Below are 26,134 nucleotides of genomic sequence, written 5' to 3'. Positions count from 1 at the left end.
TGTGAGGATAAAACTTTGATTTTTTTCGTGAAGCGGTGCTGCCTCTGTAATTGATTTAAACGATGTAGGTCTGCTCTGTTTTCTTTGTGGTTTAGATTCCATAACTGAGAAGCAGACAGAAGAAGCTCATTGCACTTCATTGAGTGTGTCACTGTGAGTTTCGCTTGTTTTCAGCTGTGTTTATTTTCACACATGGAATTAAAATGGAGTGTAATTGCTCTGCAGCTCTCTGTCCGGTACACGGCAGTGATCCAGAGGATACTTTTTCCCTCTCGGCCCTCCACTGGACCACATGTTCTAGTTTTGGCTCAGGAGAGTGGAGCAAAGTTGAGGGAAGGGGTCAAAGTCAGTAGAAAGGGGATTTATTTGATTTACAAAGAAAGGGGATGAGTCTGATTGGACTGGTGGCTAGCTATCAGCAGAAAAATAAGTAGCAGAGCAGGAGAACATTTTTCATATTTGTGCCTGCAGATGGAGCATCATGATGCTCCTCTTTCCCTCGGTGTTGTGATTCATATGCCCTGAAGCATGTGCTTAAACACCTTAAGTGTTGGTTGTGGTTGCTGTAGACAAATCCAAGTCAATAAACAAGTCATTATGGTTGGCTAGATTGTATCAAGGAGGAGTGCACTCCTCCTGGCAGCCATGTTAAAAAATTTCCCTCCCATAGCTGCCTCAAGGATCAATCAGTGTGAATGGCCCCTTGTAGAAAGGTGGTACTTATCCAGGTCGTTCACCAGCAGCACTTTTGTTTGGCTTTCTTTAGAGCTAGTTCCAATATTTGGATTGCTCTGTGGTTTCTGGTTGGACGTGGCGGACACACGTCTAAGCCTTGGCTACAAACGGCGGGAGAAATCGTTCAGGATTATGTCACCATTCCAACATGAAGATCATCCCTACCATGCTGTAAGACAGAGCATGCTCCCCTAGCATTAGCATCAAGTCTTTTATGGTAGCTTCAGTCTCATTAGGTATAAGTTTACATTCAATTTTCACACTTTTTACAGTAAAGGCCGACCAGGCCCACACACAATACTTCAAAATTACAAAGATGATTTGTGAACACACAGCCCCTCTGTTCATTCATCTGTACTGTAGTAGAGATTAAAATTAGACAACTGCTGCATCTGTTGTGTGTTAAAACTTACAGCGCTGACCCACTCATCACACTGCTTATTGTACAGGAAGACAACTGCAAGGCTGGATTCAAGTGACACAAACCACACACTGCTCTGCTGTGCAGCTCATCTGCACTTTCTCCACTGGACACACTAACTCCCTTCAAACCCTAAATAGAGAATGTAGTGCTCTACAAATATATTTATTATATTTGATATCAGTTTGGTGCTAATGAATGATGTAGCTGAATAATAAATTAGCTCATTGTGTCTGCACTAGAGACCCCTTCGATCACCCTTTGCCTTCTTCTGTACATCTGAACAACCGGACCAGACCAGGCCAGATGTGGCCCCTTCAGATAATTGGCCTCAGCTGATGGCCAGAAGCAGCATGCAGCCAAGCCCACCCTCCCATTAGTGAACTCCCTGGATTCTGACTCCTTAATCCATGTCCAGCTTCACTTACTAATTCTGCAGCGCCAGCAGTCCAGCCTGCAAACACACACACAGAACAGAACAGAGGAAGGCTGACAAGCCGGAGAAGGAATGAGGAAGAAAGAAGAGAAAGTGGGGGGTGGGGGGGGCAGTTAAGGGCTGATAAGAGACTACAGAGGTGGAGGGGGGGGGGGGGGGGGGGGTAAAAGACAAACAGAGAAAAGAATAGAGTGGTGAATGGATGAGTGGGATCGGGCAGGTGAGGTCAACCTCACTGAGCAGACACTGAAATGGAAAAATAATAATTCTCTCCTGCATAAATGTCAAGTGCCCCCAAGAGTGACAAAAGCTGAAAGAGAGCGATGGAGTGAGGTTTTCATCAGTGAGCGAGGAAAAAAACCACAAGCAGCAGAGAGGCTTTCTGGGCTTTTTCCAAGCAGCTGCTGTGCGTGATAGCGGCCCATATTTCTCCTCTGGTGTGTGAACTGCAGTTTCACTCTCTGGCCATGTGAGGATGGTGTGTGGGGTTGAGGAAGGGGGACTGGTAGTTGTAATGTGATACTGGCAAATAAAGATAACAAGGTCATCGAAAGTCAATCTTGACTTAAGTCTGCTTATGAGGCCTCCAGGGGCAGCGCACCAGGCCAGCGTTTAGCATGTGGGTTTGTCTGTTGTGGGACTCGCTGCTGATAGTAATCACAGTGTGCGCCTGATGCCAAAAAACAACTGGGAGCTTAACATTCACAGAGACATTTGTATGCCATTTGTTATTTGATCAAATGCACCGTGTTTCCATGTGGTGCAGCAGTAACTACCGGACAATCACTGACTGTTCTCATCTGTGTGAACAGAAACATATTGTTGTCTTTTTTGCTGATAAATGGCAGTTTCACGCTGTCTTCTTCCATTTAAAAGACACGCTGTCAGTACGGCTTTTTTTTTTTTTTGCAAAAAGGGGAAACATATTTTGTCTTGGGATATGAGGGCTTGCAGTAATGGATATCATACTGACTCCAGAGTCTATCAGCAACAGACGCTTCCTAATACAGACATCCATTACAAATGTCCAGTGAAAAGTTTTTATGAGCCAAAAAAGAGATTTGAATGCACTTCTTTGAACAGTGTTCAGTGTTATGGGCCTATCTACAGGTGAGAGGTGGGGTACACCCTGGACAGGGCATCCTTTTTTTTCAGTCCAAATGATGCAAGTATGAACTGTGCACAGAGGAAACACTTACATACGATCATCCGTTTTCTTAACCTGCTTTGTCCCACTTTGTGCTTAAGGGTCAGGGTCGTGCTGGAGGCTATCCCAGCTGTCAATGGACGAGACACGGAGCACATCCTGCAAAGGTCACTATTGCATAGAGAGTGAAACAACCAGTTACACTCACGCCTAAGGCCAATGTGGAGTCCCCCAATTAACCTAACACATCTATGGTATGGTAGAGGAAGCTGGATTACCTAGAGAGAAGAACATGGGAAGAATGTGCAAACTCACACAGAAAGGGCCCAGTCACACTCGAACCAGGAGGCAACGGTGCTGCAGAACTTGGAGCTGAATCACATATATATGTATTTTTAAAAAAGGCCAGAATTTTAAAAATAAAGCACCATAAAGGAACACCGTGCAGCTAAACCTGACACTCTTATTACATGTGACCTGAATTTGTTTACTAGTAGTTAGTAAGTAGTAGTTCCACTTAAAGGACCTGTGGGTACACTAAAGTGACATCTGTTGGTGGCTGTGCAGATTGCAACTAATTGAGTACACCTCCCTTTGAACCTACATTTGGATCCACGTGGGGTGTTTTTTGTGTGGGCCACGGTTTGAGTGAAGAGATATTGATTTAATGATTGATGACATCATCCCAGCCACAATCCTAAAAAACTAAGCTAGCCGTTTTGTTGCCAAACGTACACACTGGTCCTTTAAAGACACTACTAATCTTACACATTACAGTAGTTAGGTTTGAGTGTAGTGTGTAGCAGCAGCTTCAGAGGTCTGAACCCAGGCAAGGTCTTTATTGATCCCCATGCAGGACTATGCTCAGTGCTCACACTGCTGTTAAGGAGTTTGATGAGAGTATACTGAACAGGACCCTTCGTAGAATTGACTTCGTTCTTTACTCAACCACCCACAGCTTTCTTTTATGTGTTTTAGACCAGCGGTCCCCAACCTTTTTTGCACCACGGACCGGTATCATGTAAAACAATACTTTCACGGACCGGCACAGAAAAAAAAAAAAATTCTCACTTTCCCAGCAATGAGGCGGTCCCATCTAGGGATAATGGGAGACATGACACCCGAAGTGTGTTTCTTATGTCCAGTCCACTCCGTAATTTTGTTTTGGCCGTCATTAATTGCTTCAGTCGTTCTTGTTCATGTTTTCTTCCATGGCTTGTCTTTTAATGCAGGGTGCTCGGTCTCGCAGTTTTGAAGGCTTCGTTGCCTCATTTGCGAGTCTGTCGCCACATCACTCAGAGCGGACTTGGTGTGTGAGAATCACCTGTTGCAATAAATCCGTATTTTAAATAGGACTCCTGATATAGTCTTTTAAATGCGGGTTTCTTTTTCTTTGAAGGGGTAGGCTCCTCTTCTTCTGTCTCCTCGTTAGGCCTTTTCCCCTTTCCGAAGAAGCTCTCCAAAGACGTTTGTTTTTTATTTATTTTTGCTGCTTGTGGGCTTAATTTTGGGGTTCCGTATCCCGTGACCGAGACAAGCGTCTGGGCAGGTGCTTAAAGGCACAGGCGGATGAATCTGATCGATTTATAAATGAAACAGCTGTCAGACTCAGATAATGAATAATATATGTTTTGCTCAGTCTTTCTGTGCGGCCCGGTACCAAATGACCCACGGACCGGTACCGGTCCCCGGCCCGGTGGTTGGGGACCACTGTTTTAGACTGCAAAAACAGGCTGTGAAGTCACTAATCCCAAAATGACTGTCATGTGTCAGCTTTGTCAGAATTACTGCCGTACAGAGACACAGTCTTGGAGGTAATAACATAATTTTCTCAGGACACATATAATTATAGTAATTCGTCCTGTTGTATTCGGGCTTGCAGCAGCATGCACTTATTGCCCGAATGCTCTTTTGTCTGTAAGATTTTTGTAATGCATCCTTATCTCCATAAATCAAAGTGTAATTTGCAGCACAGCATAAACAATGACTTGTTTTATCACTTAATATTTGAATGATATAAAATGTAATCTGTACTTTGGATCTCGCATTCTTCACTTTGAGTGCATGTTAAAGGTGGATGGATGCAGCTCATCAGATTTCAGATGCAGGAGGAAAGGCTAGAGGAGGAAAAATTAAGCTTATTTGTCTTGATCAAAGACTTTTTGTTTTTAATCTTAATTTGAGATGCTTGCCTTTATTCTCATGTAAAAATATACTCCCCGTAGACATGCTTCTGTCAAAGAATACTCAATATAAAACTCTAAAATGTGTGTTGTTTACTGTTTTGATTCTCATCAACCCAAACTGAAGTAAAGAGTGTAAGTGGTGGGGACTATTTACAGCTGCGGATGAATACACAGGGTGAGCATTCATTACAGCAGGACATGTACCTGGAGAGTAAACTCCTCTCACCCCGGCACCCTTTATATAACTCCAGGACCTTCCTATTAGTTAATCGGAGGGGCTGCATCGCTAACAGGGGAGCACACCATGATAGCACCTGTGCACATTTTGCTCACTTGTTCAGAACATATACTGTGTTGGCTGTATGTATACCCCGCTAACAGCTGAGCGGCTTTGTAACAAGGAGCATCAAAGAAATAAAACACCTGACGTGTGCCCACACACCCCCGCTGCTCCTTCAAACATGGTACAACCAGGAAGTATAAATCCACATGGCATCTTTACTGCAAACTTTTGCCAGTGGATCAGAGCCAGGATCAATGCCAAAGGTAAGACTGCTGTTTCAGATTGTGCTTTGTGTAGCTCAGACTTTCTGACATGGCTGCTGCAGACTTATGAATCCTGCATTGTTACACAAACACTAAAGCGCACCTGAAAAAGGAGGGAAATCTTTGTCTCCAATGAGATAATGAGAGGTTTTCCTCATTATACAAGCTGTTGTAACAGAGGAACATTAGTGTGTGACGTGGTGGTTCCATTTGTGTTGTGAGTGCTCAACTCAGCACAGTTGATGCCTCCAAAACGTGTCCTCATCGAGTGACTTTTACAAGACTAAGCAGGTTCCTGTTAAATCGAAGTCATTGTGAGAGTGAGGCTGTTTTGCCCTCTTGGGCCTCATGTGTAGGACAGAGTCTTTCACCTGATAGGTTCTTTGTTCTTGTCCTACAAGCTTTATGCTTCATTTAACATGTGCGTACCTGCAAGTAAGATGCTTTAAAAATGGAGTGCTAATGTAACGATGACTGACGTGTTGAGCTTCCAGATATAAAACTGATTGTTCACTGTTTAATGGCACCTCTTTACAATATTGTGTGTTCAGGGAGCCATTAGTGAGGTTCACCATGATGGCGGAAAGGACATTCTCCAAAGCTTAACTTGAACATTTTTGCTCTTTTCCTGCATTGAATTCTGATTTATACCAGCCTAAGATCTCTTTTTGCTTGCTTGAACACATGATTTTTGTGTTAAATGTATTTGTTGATGCTTCTACATGCACCTGATCAAGTTATTGCAGTTGAAGCTGCTGCCAACTCTCGAAACACTCGCATTGCTTCAATTGCAGCAATTAGCTGTTTTGCTTTTGAGCCTAAAATAACTCTGTGATGACAGCTCTCCCTCACTCTGCTTTCTATGACACATCTCTTTTTATAGCATGAGGGTGTGATTTCAGTGGGATTGAACTTGTTCTGTGGATTTTGATGGGAGGAGTTTGAAGTTGAGGGCCTGAGTTGTTCATGCTCTTCTTTTGGTGTTGAGGTGGTGTGTGCTGTCCTGCTGGGTGAAGCAGCCGCCATTTTGTGCTTGGTCTGTGGATCTGTATTATTCACATCACATGTCTGTCATGCTTATCTTCTCACTATATTTATGGTACAAATGATTTCTTGCTGCTCAAATGCTAACTAATTTAGAAGTTGTCTAATCAGTGCATAAAGGATTAGACTTAAATTCCACCTCATGTCTGACTCTATTAGGAAAGAAATGCCTTCAGAAGCTGTGACTTGCCTGCGGCTTGTGTTTTAATCCAGTGACAAAGGCAGTGACAGTAGCAACTGCTTATTATCCCTGACAGTTTGGCTCAGCTGTGGTTAGCCTGCACAACAGTGACATACAAAAAGGGCAGAAAGCTAAACTGTGGCTGAAATATGTGACAAATGAATAAAAAAACATCCTGTTGGTAATAGGGTCTCATGACAACTGTAATCCAGAAGCAATCAGATGTGAGCAGTAAATCAGGATTTAACACATTTTACTGTGTTTACTTCCTGCTTTTCAGTCAATACGCAGAGATTTGAAACGCACTTAGTCTATAAAAAGGTAATCTATCAATGAGTATCTGTTTTTATTGATTGCTTGGATGCTCATTAACCTGCTGATAGCAAACAGACAAGATGTAGTAAAGGCTCACTAGCTGCCTGCTTTTGTGTGACTTAGGGTCCAGCATTTTATTATGGTGTCTATAATACTTTTGGATAAACTACGTGGTTTGAGCCACCTTGTTTGTTTATATGATGCAGCTTTCAGTGTCATGTGACCTGTAGCAGAGCATTGCATTGTAGTCATAGCTGAGGGAAGGCCTTGCTTTAGCAGAGCTCGTTTTAATTAGAGTACACCAGAGGGGCGGGGCTTCTGAGACTATTCAGATGTCAGTCAAAGAAATGGCTTTTGTGTAACGACTTTAGGTGCAGGTGAACGGATTAGATGGTGATGGTGTAAATTCTGCTTGTCAAACACTTAGCCACAGTAATTACACATTTTATCTAACTGCTGTGCCGCCCTACTGATGATATTGTTGATTGAAGAGGTGAATGAAGCCGTCTCCATCGTGCACCCATTAATCATACCTGCAAATATTTGACTGCAGGCTCTTGGTTTTTATACACCATAGCCCACTGCAGTGTAACCTAAGGTGTGACAGCATCATTTTATCACATCAGTGAACCAGCAGTTACAAAAACAAATGCCTTACACCGCCTGTTTCAGGGCTAAAAAGTCACTTTTGAACAAACAACCAATGGCTCATTAGGGAGTATCTTCTCCCTTTGTGTGGGAGGAAATAACACTCCATACCAGCAGGTGGCAGTACTCTGTTCTCGCTCAGGAAGATAGCAGCACTGTGTAGATATAAGTGGATACATTCACTTGTTGGAAAAGTGAGAAGTCGTCTTTGTCATTTTCTTGCACATACAGAAAAGTTTGCAACCCTCTGCTGCTGAGTCGACATAAATCAGCTGACTGTGGGGGCACATCAAAACTGTGTAGCTGTCAGCTGTGGTGCACTTTGTTCCACATTTTTACTGTGTTAATTAAGCAGACTGCTTTGAAACTGGTCATTGATACATGAAACTTTAAACTGAACGCATACCAGCCAAGTTGTCGGCCACAACATTTATATTGTTTTGATGTTATTTGCAGTGACTTCTTTCCCTTTTTTTTCTACACGTTGGCAAACATAGAGATGCAGCCAGCTGTGACATATGAGAAGCCATAGACAGATAATACTTGGCTACATTTCTTATTTATTCACAATTATAATGATCAAATTTGCAGATTAGTTTCTTGTCTAACTTGTTCTCATCTTTTTATCGCTTACTCTGTGTCAGTGTAATGTGTGTTATCATTGGGTCTGACTCAACACACACACTCCACTTGTGTGACAAACGGAATTTCCTCGTATTGGCACAGAACCAAAGTGAGAGCATGTTGATGTTTCAGCACAGCTCAACCACCGAGAGGATGAATAACCAGCAGTCAGTAAAGACATGAGTGTTTAAAGATGGATTCATTTTCTCAAAATCTTTGATTAAATGGTGCCATTAGCTTATTTTCTGCAGTAGAAGAAGAGCAGCTTGAGATCGAATGAGGTTCTGAACTCTAAGGTTTGCAGGCCATGTTGAATTGTGGGATTGGTTTGGCAGCTGTGTGTGGGACTAGTGTGTATTCTGTGAAGAGAAGCAGCCATCACACACCTGGCATTCTGTTCTGTCCTGTTCTATTCTATATTAATTCAGGGGCAGTGGGGATTTTCTCGCCAAAGAAACACTACAGTTCAAATATTTATCGGCCATAAAACAGCGCGTTGAACTTTGCCCTCCAGGTTTATGCGCGTTCACGTGGCCTTATTCCTATTTTACAGCCTGTGCCAGGTATTATAGGCAACATTTACGACACCTTTACGCGCTCTGTTTTTGTTACCAATCACCACGCGAGCCCGCAGTGTGCTTTGTTTTACAAATCAAAGATAATAACTTACTAACTTAAAAAAAAAAAACAAAGAAATTAGAGCCGGTGCGCATGCCCGCCCTGAGTAAACGCTGAGGCCAACGCGGGGCGCGCCCAGGAAAAGAATTTAAAGGTGCGCGCCGCTGATGTTGTGACTTGTTGTGGAGTGAAGAAACGGTGACAGATGAAATGAAAACAGGAAGTTATAGGAATACACGATATAATAATAGTGGCGTTAAAGAAAAGTGCAACACGTGCTCCTTTAAAGTGACAAAGTTTAAAATATTAAATGGCACCAGGTCCAGATATGCTTTATATTTTGTCAAATATTATATAAATAAAATTCACCATTTCAGACCAGAATATTGAGGTAAAATAATATAAAGAAGATAAAAATCCAAAATGGTACAGTCAGGCGTATAACAGCCATGACTACCTTTACTATAAGTTCACTTATTTTAGTATATTTGGAGTAAAATGAGCAAAAAGCCACCAAACACTTTCGTTTGAGTTTCAGAATCACCCCCGGGATGATGGCTGCACCAAAAATTCAACACGCATCCACTTATATTTATCAATAATGTGTGAGGATGGAGGATTAAAAAAATGTAAACTAAAAAAAATGTAAAACTAAAGCTGCAGTTTCATGGAGTATTAAATTATATCATTCCTGCAAACTTTTTTTTCTTTTTCAAATATTTTGTTTATTTAACGGTAACGCTGTAGGTGTATCAATAATTCTAATAATTCTGTTCGGTATCAGGCAACTATCAGTCATTGAGGGTTTCTTAAAGTGCTCCTAATCCCCACATCCTCCACGCATGGAGCGCTATCAGCGTAAAGCACACAGTCATTACGCAGCGCGCTAATATCAGGCTAATGGTGAGTAATATAGATATGGGGATTTCTGCAGGTGTCAGAGTAGGAGATACGGTATTGATTGAATGCAGTGTGTTCACACATGCAATCAGAGGGACTGTGGCCACAAGACAGGGATTTGTTTGGCGTGTTTATCTTCCTGTTATCAGCCCAAAATGAGCGGGTTGGGTATTATTCTGAGGTTCCAGTGCGCCACACTGCTTAATAATGCCGTTCAGTCACGTTAAAAAAAATAACATAAATTTGCTTTGAATAACCATTTCAGTAGTGTTGAGACGGTTAAAGTTAAATGAAGTCTGTAGTGATTTGAAAAATCCGACTATAAAAAAGTTTGGTTGTGCGTAAAAGCGCAATCCAGATGCCACGCATATAGCGCTATAATGAGTTTAACGTGAGCTCCGACACACCTTCTGAATTTGAAGTTAAGTTCATGTCACATGCATCCATTTGTAGCATTCAGGATAAATAATATACGCACCCAAACTAACTAAACTAACTTAAAATGGAGGGGCAGCTGCGCGCCTGAGGAGCCCAAAGGAACAAAAATCCACCAAACAAATAACCATAGAGCTAGAGAAGTTACAAACTAATACCTGTAAGTGATGTTCTTATTCTGCACTGAGAAGTGAATTATGGTGATAACTCGCATAATAGCCTATAAAATAAAGCAAGGATTTAGAAATGGGTCCTAATAATTCCTAGTGATGTAGATATTAAAGTCTGGAAGATGCGCGTAAACTCTGGATTTATTTCCTTTCACATGGAAAGCCGTGCAATAAAGAAAAAAGTGAATAAGCTTCAAAAGAAAAAAAATACCTTGATTAAATCCCACATTACTACTAGTTAGCCCAAATAATCCTTTAAAAATCGTCATATTTCTGAGATAATCCTATAAAACTGAGCGCTGCAGATGTTTAGCCAAGTCATTGATTGAAAGAAGAAAGTGGACCCACTGCTGTTCGTCTCGTTAAACAAAGACTCCTCTAAAAGTTGAAATAAACCTCTTTTCCTGGAGTTTATTCAAACAAACATGTTACCATAAACACATGAGGACTTTGAATCACCTTTTGGATACAGTTGAAGCTAATGAACGCAGGCTACTTCTGCAAAGTCTTACATTATCGTACAAAACACGTTTCATTTAAGTTAAACATGCGGAGTTTTTTTTTCTGTTTCAGCAAAACAAAATGAAAAACATTTCAAACAGGAGGAGGAGGAGGAGGAAGAGGAGGCGTCGTGGAGTCAAACAGGCCGCTGTGGCCCTGCGTATATGCGTAAACAGAAAGCACACAGAAGCAGTATAAAATATGTACATTATAATCCGAATTTCTTTAATTTTTTTGTTTCTCACCGAGTCTGATTCCTTTAAAATGCTCGACTCTAATTTTTTTGGTTTGTTTTGGTCGATCTGCCCCCCCTCCTCTCTGTCAGTCTTCAAAAGCAAGCGAGCACAACAAAAAGAAAAGAAATCCCATCGTCTGCTTATGTTAGACCTGTATATATTTACATTTAGATATGTACAATCAGAAACATAACACGTCTTCATCATTTAAAAAAAAAAAATCCAAAAACCTGGACATTTGAATTGCTGTGCAAGTTCATTGGTAAACACATGTAACCCGCATCTTCCATTTTTTCCTCTTTGAAAAATGATTGCAACTAATCCAGTTTAGTTGTCTTTGATTTTTTTTTTCCTCCCATGCATCCGCAGGTATAGCCCCCTAAAAGCTCTGACACAGTGTCCGTTCATCACATATATATTTATTTAAATGTATGTTTAATAAGCTTCAGGCCCGTCAGCTGTTGTACTGACAGGCGTTCAGGCTGGAGCCGGGGCTCTGCAGGCCGCTGTATCCAAACGTTGGGTGCTGCTTCGATTTGAGTCTCAGAGTGGCCAGGCTGGAGTTGCAAGTGTCCCGGTAAACGCTGTACGGAGAGCCCGGAGGCCCGTACGGACACGCGGACGACGACATGGCCGAGTTGATGCCAGATGTTCCGATACCGTTCAGGTTGCTGATGTTGTTGAGACCCGGGGTGGGCATACCGGGCACGGCGGAGTGGCCCATCCCCGAGGCCATGGTCATGGAGGAGATGGAGTTGGGCGCAGAGAACATGGACTGAGAGGTGAGGGGGCTCATGGAGTTGAAGAAGGTGAAGTTCTTGGTGGAGAGCGGCGCCGGGGTGAGGCCTTTGTTGGTCCAGTTGTTGTAGGTGTAAGCCGGGTACATGTCGTCGTACGGCTGCATGAGGCCGCTGAACTGCGGCAGGTAGCTGTTCTTGCACAGGTCCATCTGCTGGTTGCGCTCCCGCTTCCTCCACTTGGCCCGGCGGTTTTTGAACCACACCTGCAGGACACGCAAAGGGAGAGACTTTATAAGCTTTTGTCATAAAAACGTATCTGAGGCGCGATTACTCCAGATAATCTCTGATGTGTATTATGTTGAGAGGTCCACACTGTAATCCCGGTTTCCATTTAAAAAAAACACTACAGTTTTCACAAACGGACTTATTTCTGTGCAATAATTTGGTGCTCTGAAAGTGTTGCTGTGTCAGAACACACTTTAAGAAATGCACAATTATGTGTCATTGTGAAAAAAACCCTTAAATGTTTTTCAATGAAGCACAGCAACGTTATATGTATCCGTCTGCCTGTCTACATATACTACAACTGCATCCAAAGATATTAAGATTGAGGTTTATAATTAGTATAATTGTAACACGCATTAAAAATACAGTCTCTAAATAAAGTTGATATTTGGGAATTACCAAATTACCAAAACACTTATTTAAATGAGAGAATCTGATTTTTAAATGCTTCTTGTAAAATAAGACTTTAGTTTGCACAAAAAAATGGCGTGTAGAAAATTCCAAACTGGAAATATTTAGCACTTTAAAGGAAAGAATTATGGTAATTTAGACGCTTGTTTTAAATAAAACTACTGTTATTCCAATATTTTTTCTTTCTTGGAATTCTCTAATTTGTTAAAAACAAATTAATCACAAGTAAAGTGGATTTTTCTACATAAGTAAAACAACATGAATTTGTAATTATTTGATTAATAATATAATTTCTGCAAAACCTGCAGGTAAAGTGAAGGTCTGTGTGTGTGTGTGTGTGTGTGTGTGTATGGGGGGGGGGGGGTGGTGTTTTAGTCTGAAAATAAAACCAACAGCACAGCAAATCAATCAGTTACGTGCCTCTGGAAATCCTCAGGTCTTATCGAAACCTGACAAAATATCCGTTAGTCCGCACTCTGCGAGTCATTTTTAATTCATAGTAGAAACAGTTTACAAGTGGAGCCATCAGAGGGACTCTCTGAGTCTATTTATAGCCGCGCAGGGAGCGGGGTGCAGCGGACAAATTGTCCACAAAGACATGAGCGATGTGACAGAGGCGCACGCTGCGTTCCACTGTGAGGCAGCAGCTTCCTGCATAACTGTGGTTCCATTGTGATTTTACATTTGATTTTACATATTCAACTGATTACTAAAATGACAATTTTAATGAAACACGGATGTCATTTTATTTTGAAATCTTCCGGCTGCTCGGTGCCCCTGCTCTCTACAGTGTTTTCTTTATATTCCGTCAAAATAAAAGGCTGCACTGTTGGAAATTTGCCCCTTCTTGGCCCCAGAAACTAAACCCCGGCACTCTGAACATGTTCTAAGACCTTTTCGCTGTTTTCCCAGCACTTTAAATAGCTGTATGCATTTTTATGCAATTTGAGACGGCGGCTTTTGCAAGGACGGGCTGTCAGGCGCCAGTTGCTGTAAATGAAAACCAACTGCAATTGTTTTGTATTTTTTAACACACGTTCCATGCAGCACAGGCGGCGTAAATACCTGCGCGTAATTTCAGCGTCCTGTAAACTTAATCCCTTAATCGACCTGTGTGTGTGTGCGCGTCATTTTGTGGTTTTATTTGCAAACTAGATGACCAAATTGTTTGATTATAATTGATTGTCCCTTCTTCCTGACGTAGAAGCATCCTCCCTGAATAGAATCACATGTTCCTTTTCATTAACTACAGATCTGGCGACATAAGCAAGTCTTCTCTGTGGACTGAAACAAGGGGTCCAGACTCTAGTGGTGATGTCATCCAAAGACAAATCATCATGGCTCCATTAGCGGCGCGGATGCTCCTTCAAAAAGGGATGTGCACATTAAAACCAAACGCAGCTTTCATTACAGCTAAAACGTTCTAACATGAAATATGTCAGCATGAAGTTTCAGTCGGTCACAATTACGCACTGTGTTGTGAATCTCACGTATACTAATGAGAGGAGATTTACCCGCAGCAGACAGTCAGGGATGACCGCAGTTGAAAATCTCCCAGGTTTTGTCTACATTTTTTCTTAAGTGTGAATTATATCATTCTTATAGTTTATTACATTTTGTTCTGTATGTGTTTTTGAAGTTTTTGAAATTTTAAAAGTCTGGATTTTCACTTCAGTGTGTGCCGTATGTAACGACTTTAGCTGTCCTGCTGTAGATAATTTTTTGGTGGCAAAGTGAGCCTGCACAATTTTGCATCAAACTGTTAGAGAATTTTATATTAATCAGCACAAATTCGTAATGTTACTTATTATTCTGGCAAAACTGTGCATATTAGAATGCATTTTAATTGTTTTGTTGTTACTAGAATTAGCTGTATTTACCTTAATTCGATAATTTAATCATTTATTTGGATAACGTGTCTTGAAAATATTTTTTTAGAGAATGTATTTATAATTTCCGCAGAATGGATTTTTCATAAATAATCTACTTGTCAAATCCTCTTTACGCACACTTTACGCACGGCATAAGGCCTCTTACCCGGACTCTGGCCTCGGTCAGGTTGGTCCACACGGCGATCTCCTCCCTGGTGCTCATATCTGGGTAGCGGTTCCTTTGGAACGTGGCTTCCAGCTCCTGCAGCTGCTGGCTGGTAAAGTGAGTCCGCTGCCGCCGCTGTTTCTTTTTCTTGGGATCGTCCACGTTCCCATCATCGCTCCTGTGTTCGACATTCCGCTCCTTTTCTGTGAACAGTAATAAGTCGGGTGAAATAACTGTAGCCAGCACATAAGACTACATATTTGAATAACAGGCAAATATGGCACGTTTGCACTGGAGAAGTTATTTGTAGTTTAACAGTTTTACTTTTCAGAGTAGGATTAGGTGCAGCAATGTGCTCTGGAACTATGACAATTATACAAAGTCAAAGCTGTAAATAATTATTAATACAAAATAAATCTTCATCAACAAAATACAAAATAAGCCCTATAAGCAGTGACAAAGGTGATTACTAAATCCTGCATCGAGTCAGACACACTCAGAACTGTCTCGGTTTTCTCTGATGGATCAATATTACTGTCTTTTCGCCGAGGTCTGCCCACCCTTATCTTCCCACTGCTATCTTGTATATGTGTCCTAACATGATAGCCTCATTAAAGTGAAGAGGCTACGCGTGCAAAGGTCACAAAGATGAATAGTGTATTAAATGTTTGCCTAATAATAATAATAATTTTACATTAAACTTATTGATTAATTTAACTAAAAGAAGCATATGTTCTGTTTTAATGTGAGGCGGAGAAGAAAAATGCCTTTTTGTTTTTGTAACATGTGGGAAAGAACACAAAACGTCTTCAAGAATTGTTAATACAGACCTTCTGGCTTTTTAGTTTAGATTGGTGGATGGGCCCAGTATTTATAGTTTGTTTTAATGCATTCACTGACAGCAGGCCCGGCTGTTCTGCACATTTTTCCCTGACAGACCTCGGGATCGTGCCAAATGTTTGGCTCAGCCAGCGCATAAACAAAATGGGGTGTAACTGCACCACAAACTGGACATTCCCTGCACATTAAACAGGAGAACACTAAAAAAAAGAACAACTATTTCATAGTCACGTGCATAAAACACACGGAAATAAATCAAGCACACAGTGGGACTTGTTATTCTGTCTCCCTCAGTGTTGAAGCTCCGGGGATGCCTGTCTGACAGCCCACCGTAAACGTGCTCATGGAGACGTAAAATAAACTGTTATTGCACTCAGAACAAGGAATCGAGTTGCTAAAAGCACTCTGACTGTGTACCTGCCAACTCTGTGTCTGAAGACTCGCTGCTTGAGTTCTCTAAAGTTTCTCGACTGCTGTTTGAAGTTCTCTGTAAATGAAACGCGGGGGCCACGTCGCGGGCCGGCGGTGCTCTCACTGCCTCTGCGATTCTGTCCAAATTCATCCCACCTTGAAGAGAAGGATGCGTAAAAAAAAAAAGAGGAAACGGGGTGAATCCTGGGGTGCACAAAAGGTTTCCACAACAGCTACGCTACAAAAAAAGAAAAAGAATCCAGCCGCTGTCAAGACACACACCACGACATGAGAGGATGAACAATGCAGGGAAAATGTTCCACGAAAACCGAACTTAGAAGTGGTGTGAAAACGAAATCACACACAAGCTCCGTTTCCCCTTCTTGTGCAACAGTGACGGCTCAGTGCGCACTCCTTCTATCCGTAACAGGGAAAAGCTTCCACCCGCTGTGACTGAGAGGAAGCTCCGGCTCTTCCAACCCACACATGAGACCCACCCATCTGCTGCGTTTAACCTCCCCAAAAAAAATAAGAGTCCCACCCACTAAAACCTGTCCGCTGCAAGAAAATATCCACCCAGACAAGATATGATCTGACGTCAAGTTAAAGGAAAGAAAAAAAACGTGCTGCTAATTAATCAATGGAGTGAAAATATAAAAAAACGATCTATTTGAAAAAAAATTTAAAAAAAAAGCCCTGTTACTGATAAGTGACCGTTCACTTGTTAATACTTTAAGCCTCAGGATTTTGTTGAATGTATCGATAAGATGGATATCTTTTGCAGCGTTTACTTTAAGTTGTCGGGAACGCGCATTGCAACGCTTTGCTCTTTAGGAGTAAAATGGGCCTTTTATTCGCGCTGGCATGTTTGAAATGTGTCTCACACACACACACACACACACACACAATGTATATGTCGGTTATGTACTAAGCTGAATAAACATTTGCCATCCAACACGGGCCTGCCCAGTTACTGTTTCCGCATTATAAAAGGTGCACGATGATATCAGGTTTATTGTGAGCATGAATGAACGTCAGAGTAAACTGACAAGAGCTGCTCTGTCAGCTCATTGAATCACTTTCACCTAACACACAATCAGGGCTAATAAACACACACATTAAACGTGTCGTTACTATCTGGATCAGGATCAAAAAACTTTGTGCAAACTGAATCAAATAATAATCTGGAGAGAGAAAACATAAAATGCATTTATGACTAATGGGCCGCTGTAATTACACCTGGTTTCACCTGAATGCGGGACACTGTTGGTGATTTCGTTTTTTTTTTTAGTCGCTGACGCACGAACAGCAGCCATCAGGGGCCTGTTGTAGGCGTCCAGACATCATCAGGCTCTTTATCTGTGGAAACTGATTCAGACGATTTGAAACGTAAATAAAACACCGATGGTATCATTTCGATAAAGTTTTGGATGAAATCAGATGTTGTACTCTTAGTGTGTTTATACACGGATTATAATCTGTCATGCCGGACATGCATCCACAGTGCTCCTAATGCCTCACGGCGCAGTTATAGATGAACTGTATAGTCCTCAGATTTGGTGAGCCATGTGTGCAGAACTACCGTGCCGTGCAGATGCTGGCCTGCTGAAGCAAAGCTTGCAGTGATGCAAAAGAAATTAAACGAGATTTGCAAAGTTTATTCTTCAGAAAACGCCTGAGTGTGGCCAAACATTTCCTCAGTTTATAGTCAGAAATGGGCTCAGATTTACTTCAGCCTTTAAAAATCCATTCTTTATCGATCACATAAACAATTACCTGTAGGCATACTTGGGTGTTGTATGTTAATCAATTTAGATTTATTGTGGCTTGAATTAAGTGGAATTTATTTCATTGAGTTAAACTAAGGGTCCATCAGAAACACTCGTTTATCTGTGCGCAATTACGCACGCAAATCACACATTTCTGTGTTGATCAGACTGTTGGATTTTAGTCCTCTTTGCATTATTGACCTTCTGACTTCCTGTGACTCTTTCTGTGCTCTACATGTGTCAGGTAAAATGCGCACCAGCTCAGGTCCCACCGTCTGAGACACGGTGACTGTCACCGGCGCCAGTCTCGAACATTGACTTCTGACATGAGATCCCCGTCCAACCGGAAAACTCCCCCGAAGGCCCTTTCAGAAGACAATTGAGTAGCTATGTTTGTTCAGTCTCCCTGCAGAGAGCGTCCTTTTGAGACATGAGGGCCAAATAATGAATTAAACTAAGATATAATTTATAATTATCCATCGTTTTTGGACTGCGCAACTCCAAACACGTCATTGCGGCCTGCTGCAGTCATAGTCTTGTTTACCGCCATAGTGCTTTTGGGCGAGAAACCACGATCCCATACCTACTTATTCCACTTAGTCAGTGTCATATGCGTAAAATGGTTGGAATATATTTGGCACAGAAAACAATACCAATTTAACTGCATCCAAACACGATTAGATAATTGGTGAGGTGGAGGACCTGCTCTCCAGCAGGTGGTATTGACTATGCAGGCTGTGATGAGACATTGTGTTAGCGGGTATTCGTCAAGTCTTTAGTGGTCTGGTGGTTTTAATATAGCGGTTTGCTTAAAAAAAACAAATGAAGTCACACTACGATATTGAAAATGTATCATGCAGAAATATAGTCGATCAATCAGGGGATTATTATTTTTTCTGTGATTAAAATCACAATAAACCCATTGACCCCTGAAGCTCCCATGGAGATGTTGGAGTTCTCCTGAATTCTGTCCCCTTATTGCAGGCTGATAGATGGGGGTAATCTAAATACCCAGCCCTCCATCCCCTGCCCGAATCCTGCTCCTCCTCTGCTCTGGAGGGCACTTGCGTGTGATGGATGAGTTAAAAAGCCTTTCCATCCGGCAGGACAGGTTAAAGGCCAGTGGCAATGCAAACACTCATATTTTTCCTCCCAAGAAGTGAAAATAAACTCGGCGAACGCCATTAATCACACACCAAACGCACACGAAAATACAGTGCTGGTATATAAATAGTTTTTTCCCCCCTCTTTGGACAAGCGAGCACGGCAGAGCTATATGACCGAAAAAACAAAGCATATAGAAAATTAAAGCTGGCGAGCAGATTCAAAGGCAGAACAGCAGTGGAGATGTAACTGGACACGGGGAGTAACTGGAGAAGGACAGAGCTGATTATTGCCTTGGTGATGGTTTCCCTGCGTGGTCCAAGGCCTGTTTGACCTGGACTTTGACAAGCAACAAACAACCTGACGGAGGGAATGCAGGTGTCAATAAAACAAGCTCTAATGACCATCAGGAAAACATCCACAAGAAATATACAACAGAGATTAAGTTTAAGAGACTAATTCCTTGTTGCACTGAGGCTGTGTGCACACTCATCACTTTTACTCAGCGGTTTGCTGTTTTATATTTGAACTCAGCTGGAAAGTACATAAAAAAACAAAAAGCACAACTAACATTTATAAAAAAACAGAACAGCTTTAAAGGAGCTCCTCCAACTATTATTACTATTCTAATAAACTCGCCACTAATCCTGATCAGGGCAGTCTGACCTTTAAACTGAAGCTTGTTATTATCAATCATTATTCCCTGTAAGAAAATAGCTTAAGATGGATCAAGCCTCACGTGCGTGTCTGACATTTAAATATCATAAAAACATTTTCTTTTTCCAAAGTTTTTACGTCTCCACTTTACGCACGGGTCAATGATTAAATTAATAAACCCTCGTTTTTATTTGTTCTAAAAATGTTCTCACATAAAACAAAGATTGCACGATTGCAGGTTCTCCTAAATGGGAAAAGAAGCTTTTTTGTTATCTGGTTCGATGTTTTTCTTTTAAAATGCAAATTGAATCGCCCGGAAATCACCATCAGGAAAAATACAGCATGCATATGTGTGTAGGTCAAAACATTTTTACAGCCACTAACGTCAGAATCCTGTTATTATCAATAAGAACTCCCATCTTTGTTCCAAAAAAGATCATTTTAAAGCCTGAATTAACCTTTAGTTCCCCAAAAAATCCATTCAAAGTTTGGGAATATTTCAAACAAATAAAAAAAAAACAATGTATGCAACTCTTACCTGGATCCCCGCAAGAAATCACATTCTTGGACAGATTCAGTTCCATTCCAGTTGCCTGAAAAACACAATAAGAATTCAGAAAACGTGTTTATCTGAATGAGAGCATCATCAGTTTCAAAACTGCATCAACTGAAGTTATCTCATCAGTCCGTAATAAATCTCTACTCCTGTAACACTGTCACAGGATTTGTAACCAACAAGTTTGTTTTTAGAAATATTTTATTGAGTAAAACGTTACAGTGCAGCTGTCATGTGTTAAACCGACGTTTACATATTTACGTTTTATTCTGTTTTGTTCTGAAACGCTTTAGTTCGTCTGGCTTTCGGCCCGCGGTCACCTCCATAACCCAACCTGCTGGACGCTGAGTTTACCTTTGCAGTGACATTCACACGCACACACAGAGCCCTTCTTATCTACAGGAATCCCTTTGCTGCTTTTATGTGCTCAGTAAATCTTCTCCCAGCACCCCTCTGTCCCTCCTTGTCTCGGTGCGCACACACGCCTGCTCTGTATATGCGTTTACGGAGCTCATACATCTGGCTGCCTCTGATGCTCAGACTCTCCTGAGAAGCACCGAGTCGACCTGCTCGCTGGTAGTCATGTATAGGTGGTGCGTAAAAAGCTCCATCCGCTCAGCCTCCGGCCTGTTTACGGTGACTACAGCCTCTTTGACCCACAACTACCACACAACATGCGCTCTGCTTAACAGATTCAGCACTTGTCAACATTTATTTCTCCTTTTCACGGATCATGGATGAGTCATGTGTCCAACATCTGACGCGTAAAAGGGCCAGGAGCGCTAATTCCCTGACCGGACAGACACGAGGTGAGTGTTTTACTCACCAGTTGGTTCCCAGCAGACGACAGAAATAAAAGCTTCACACTTTCCCCATGCAGGTGATCAGTAAAATCCACTCGAGTCGGCTGCGCGTAAATGGCTGCGTCCACGGTAATCAGCGCTTTGGTCGTCTCTGCGGCGCCGCCTTGGTTTTCTTCCCCAGTGCTCTGCTGCACGCCTCGTGTTGACGTCACCACACCGCAACCCCCCGCTGCTGCTGCCACCACCACCACCATACTCACCTCCCACCTCTCCTCCTGTCATCCCACCCCAATCATCCTGCTGCATCTTCACTGTACTCTTACACATTTTTCATTAAACACCTTGATCATCATCCTCAATCTGACGTCACCCTCCTCTTCCTCGTGGAGTTTTATTCCTCATTTTCTTCATCACTACATTTCCTCATCTTTATCACATTTTTTAAAAAAATATTGAGCAACAAACAAAATGAATAATAATACAAATAAATACTTGCGCTGTAGAGAAAGGGAGTTTAAAGAATTTGTAATATTTAGACTTTTTGTCGCCCGTTAACATTTATGCACACTTAAAAACAGTTGTCTGTAAACGCTAACAGGTTGTCTTTGATAAAAAAAAAAATAAATAAAATAAAATAAAAAATAAACTAAGCTTCAAATAAAAATGTTTCCTTCTCGCGGCTATTTTCCCTTTATTGTTCTGAATTTTAAATTTTTATTACTTTAACAAAACACAATAATTCAAATAGTTTGAGTTTTGTCGTATATTATTTCAAATGTTATATTATCTTTACTTGGATGGCACAAAAAAACATTTTTTCTCATCGATTAATTTCTAGGCTATAGGTTTTGTTTGGCGGCTTTTCTATTATTGAGGACAAAGCCTCTTCTGATAATAGATAATTCTTGAACTATTAATTCTCCTCAAGTTAATATTTACATGCAGGTTTAAACGATTTATTCTTGTTAGTAAAAAATTTCAATTGCAGCACATTCTGTTTGATTTCTGGACATAGGCTACATGACGACAGAATAATTGGTCTAAAAGACGCGCAGGTAAAAACAAAAAAAAAGAAAAGAAAACATTGAAGCCTTTGTGCTTCTTTTTTTCTGCGCTTTATTTCCTTATCTAGCAAATAAACTGATGATTCAGGTCAGGTAAACACGGCCGCGCTTCTGAATTAACGCACAAAAGGCCCTAAGAAGGAAAAGTAACAAAGAAGGCCGCAAGTAGCCTAAGTATTCAGACTGTGAGCAGAGGACGCACTGCGACACTGATGGGTTTCCAATTAATAAGAGTGAAAATGAGGGTAAAATAATAAAATGTTGTTGAAAATCACTGGAGGTTTTTAGTGCGTGTTTTCAGGCCAGACGCCACTGAACCACCGCAGCGTCCGTGTGGCAGAGAATATTTCCAGCTTCACATACTCGGTTTACAAGCTCCCTCTTTTGGCCTGGGACACGGGAGAAAGTGTGAAATTTGTCCCACCCTTACACTTTCCTTTTTAGCTCGGCCAAGAGCTGCGCACAAAGCAAAGCCCGGCTCTGAGAGAGGGATCCTGGAGGGATTAAAGGGGGAGCTGCGGGCCTCCCTCCAGGACACGGACAGACCTCCTTCCTTCCCCGTACTGGTGCCTTTTCTCTCGGAGGGCTCTCTCACCTCTCCTCACGTCAGCTGTTTCTCCTTTCTTTCTTTCTTTCTTTCTTTCTTTCTTTTTTAGGAGCACACCAGTTTAGCCCTGTATCATAAGAGCCGTGTCAATATTTGGCCTGTTCAAGAGTGAGTGATGTAATGCTCAGCAGTCAGGCCTGAATCTGTGCAGAAAATCAACACAATCCGGACACATTATGGACAGAGGCACCTCCAAATGAAGATGGCTTCTCCTAGAATAGGGTTAAATGATCCTGATACGTCTTGAAGTCAACATTTATACCTGAAATGAATGTTTATCAGTTATGGCTCAACACTGACCCCAGCTAGTTAGCATGCTACTGTATCCAGCCGGTGTAATTGTCAACCTGTGAGGCCTGCATTGCTAAATAATGAGTCTTTCACACTCATGCACACACACATGCACACACTGTAATTAGGCAGTAGGCAGGCAGGAGAATGCTGTGATTACTCAACGAGTGACTCGAGGAGTTAAGTAGTACCCTGAAGGTGAGGCCGTGGCCTCTTCTCTCCTGTGCAAATAGGTGGAGGGATTATTTAGTGTGTGTGTGTGGAGGGGGGAGGTGGTGTGTCTGTGGCCAGGACCTGTCTGATGGTCACCTCGGCAGCGTAAATAGTTATTCCTAAATAACAGAAGGGCTGATACAAGCTTGAAAGGTCTCAAACAGGCTCCACCAAAGGGTGGGTCTGATTTCCAGGGCCGGCCCAAGGCATATGCGAAATATGCGGTCGCTTAGGGCCCCCAAGAGCACTAAAAGTCCATGATAAAATATATATTCTTTTAAAAAAACATTGATTACAAACGAGATTGTATGGTAATGATAGTGGGTATGTTACACACACAGTGTAGCCTATAGGATGATGAAGCATCTGATGCTGAGGTGGTGGTATGACATTTTGCTTAGGGCCCCATAAAGGCTTGGGCCAGCCCTGCTGATTTCCACACATTTGCAGAGTGATGTTTGTGTTTCCTGAATCAGGTGGTCAGACCCACACAAAAAAAATAGGAGTTTTCTCTTCCGTTTCTTGCCATGCAGGACGGTCATAGTAAAGCTGAGCTGGTGGCATTAGTGTGTAAGGCCTGTTTCCGCTGAGTGAGGAGCAGAGAAGTGCTTTTGAACCGCGTGTCATCCAGACTCTGTGGAATCAATCAGGAAAGGGTTTTGGGCAGCACTACAGGATGAAAAAGCCCTTTTTTCTAACTCTGCAGAGTCCGCCTGCATGTCAACAAGCCAAACACCCAACCAGTCAGCCCGTCCAGATGCTCAGACAGATACACAGACAGGCCAGCAAGCAGCAGAGGGATATTTACTGCATGAAGTTTCCACTACTATGGATTTATCCACTTTAAAAAAAACATGCGAGCGGACAAGGATGAAGTCATCCTCTCATCACTGGGGCCATTATGAGGAATGGATGCTTCCAAGTCACAAACCACCCCCACCCCCAACCCCAGGCTTGAAGTGTGTTGAGGGCACAGATGTCACAGTTTCCAATCGGCAGTGAAATTAGTGATGTTTTGATTAGGCAGGGCTCGGAGATTACCAGCGTAAACAGGCCTGGTGCATAGATCATCATTTCAAGAGGAGTCGGCATCCCTCTTTTTTTCCACTGCATCCAAACTCAGCAGCTCTCTTTGGCTTAGCGTTGATGAGAGTCGGACGTCCAGCTTCCGAGCACAAACCTAATGCTGATGATGCTTTTAAATGACTAAAGACACCAAAGCTGGTGTGTCCGGGTGACCTTTAGTCAACAACACGATTTAAAAAAAAAAATGTTATTTTGGTCATAAAGTGGTGACAGAATTTGGGACTGAAAGTGTTAAAAAGCCTGAAATAATCAATGAAGGTGAACAGGCAAAGCTGATCCCAATCAGAGCAGGAACTCATGACCACATTAGACCCATTTTATGATTGTGCCCTTTCCCATTGAAGACAAAAGCCAGATGTTGGTTGGTCTAATCAGGTCTGGAGAACGGTTCTAGTTTTTTTTTTTTGTCTTGTTTTGTTTATCATGTTTGGAGAAAACTAAGAACAGGAGCAGGGAGGGGGACACAAATAAGTCCCACACCAGGTGGAGTTCAGAGGTCTTAAACAATAAAGTGTCACCATGAGATTTTAATCCTCAGATATTTATCCCACAATGAGGTTCCCATATCTGTTTATCCCTTCAATCCACCTGCGTCTATAAATGCTAAAAACTAATCCCGAGGAACAGGCCTGTTTTGTATTCAGAAACACCTTGAGCTACAATGAGCGAGTGCTGCTAGAATATGTGTGTTGTCCCAGATGGGATTAAAGTACTGATTTCACTCACTGACGGAGTCTCTGTTGGACATGGTGTGTGTCTGCTGGGTGATGAACATCCGACTTATTGATAATCATTTAAAACAGGCAGACTGGTTGTGTTCTCCAGTATCAGTTGCATTAAAAAAAAAATCATCCCCCTTTTTTCCTCCAGTTTTTGATAGATTGTTTTATTTACCATCTCTCTCCAACATCTGGATTCTGGCCTCTGGAGCAGCACACAGTACTGAACAAGCTTGGCTGTGTGGACGAGTTCTGAGATTTATGTCGGAGGCTTATAGCACTCTGCTATGTTTGGAATAGCGTTGCCCTGCGCCGTCCCACTAAGATCACCATGCTCTCCCTTGTCCTGCTTCCCCGCCGCGCTCTCAATCCACCCTCTGGCTCGTCGGGGAAACCTGTCCGCCCCCCCCCCCCCTTCTGCCCCTCTCGGTCTGCTTCTGTCACCAGCGAGGGACGCTAAAAAACCTTGAGGTCATGTGGCTGCTCTGGTTACAGGAGGATTTTGACTCTTGGGGTTTGTAGTAAAGAGGCTGAACCAGGCTGCCGGTTTCTTCACATTTAACAGATTTTTAAACAATACAGGCAGTAAAATACATGTTTTCCTCTCCATGTGCAAATGTTTATCTTTTAGTGACACATTTGTTCGGCTGCAGCAGAAACACAACACTGACATATTGTTGGCTTTTTATTGTTGTGGTTAAATTGTTAGCAGAGAGCCACTTTGTTGAACCGTATAACTTATCATTTGGAGACGTTTTGGGGGGTAACTATCCTTTTGGTTTTTGTTCTCCAGCAACTTTAAGAATAAATTTTGTTCTTTGGCTACTAAATGATCTTTCATATTATACAGGCGGCAGCTATCTGCACTTCGGTGCTGATCAGGTGTGAAAGGCAGCTGGAGGTTTTGTGCATTCTTTTGGCTCAAAGTGGCTAAAAGGAAATCACACTGTGGATATTTTACTGCCCACTTCATAGCCAAACAACAAACGGTTACAATTAATCAATGCCAAACTAGCATGTCCTTATACATTTCAGTCATTGTGCTGTGCTAAGCTAACTGGCTGGTATGTGATGGATACTGCCAGCTACTTTACAGCTACTTTAAGGGTTAATATAATGAAATCTTAACCTGAATATGTTTATTTTTGCTTAAAATTTCAACCTGCTATTGGAACCAGCCTCAAGTGGCCATTTGAAGAACTGCAGTTTCTGACTTTTAAGTCACTTGGATTTAACCACTTGGTCATTATTGGACTTAATCTCAATCATGTCTCTGACGAGCTGTTTTGTCATATGGGGCTCGATTTAGGGGGGAAAAAAAAGATATTGTATTTTGTGGTTACTTTCCAATAATTATTTCAAGGACCCTTTTTCTTTATGTCCATGGATTCCTATCCT

At 42.0% G+C, this 26,134-nt stretch overlaps 1 protein-coding gene across 3 annotated transcripts; it reads right to left on the bottom strand.

Moving 5' to 3' along the window:
- Positions 1-10,970: 10,970 nt before the first annotated feature.
- Positions 10,971-20,889, bottom strand: pitx1 (paired-like homeodomain 1). 3 transcript variants are annotated; one of them, XM_028421866.1, is made up of 5 exons: positions 20,780-20,889; positions 19,936-19,990; positions 15,874-16,023; positions 14,617-14,819; positions 10,971-12,146 (listed from the first exon to the last, which is right to left on the bottom strand). In XM_028421866.1, exons 2-5 carry the CDS (start codon positions 19,979-19,981, stop codon positions 11,598-11,600), a joined length of 948 nt encoding a protein of 315 aa, XP_028277667.1. In that variant the 5' UTR covers positions 19,982-19,990; positions 20,780-20,889; the 3' UTR covers positions 10,971-11,597. The 3 variants fall into 3 exon arrangements, with proteins under 3 accessions (XP_028277667.1, XP_028277669.1, XP_028277668.1); XM_028421868.1 differs by lacking the exon at positions 15,874-16,023; XM_028421867.1 differs by lacking the exons at positions 19,936-19,990; positions 20,780-20,889 and adding an exon at positions 16,150-16,760.
- Between the last annotated feature and the right edge of the window lie 5,245 nt (positions 20,890-26,134).

Source organism: Parambassis ranga, chromosome 14, assembly GCF_900634625.1.
Source record: "Parambassis ranga chromosome 14, fParRan2.1, whole genome shotgun sequence".
Taxonomy (NCBI): Eukaryota; Metazoa; Chordata; class Actinopteri; family Ambassidae; genus Parambassis; species Parambassis ranga.
Note: the sequence above shows the minus strand (reverse complement) of the source record. Positions and strands in the feature narration are given on the sequence as shown.

Excerpts from the sequence above, each read along its gene's own strand:
- pitx1 (XM_028421866.1), bottom strand. The coding sequence starts at position 19,981 with ATGGAACTGAATCTGTCCAAGAATGTGATTTCTTGCGGGGATCCAG. Across the intron at positions 16,024-19,935 it reads GATTTCTTGCGGGGATCCAG|GTGGGATGAATTTGGACAGA; the intron begins GTAAGAGTTGCA and ends CTTCTCTTCAAG. Across the intron at positions 12,147-14,616 it reads TGACCGAGGCCAGAGTCCGG|GTGTGGTTCAAAAACCGCCG; the intron begins GTAAGAGGCCTT and ends CGTGTCCTGCAG.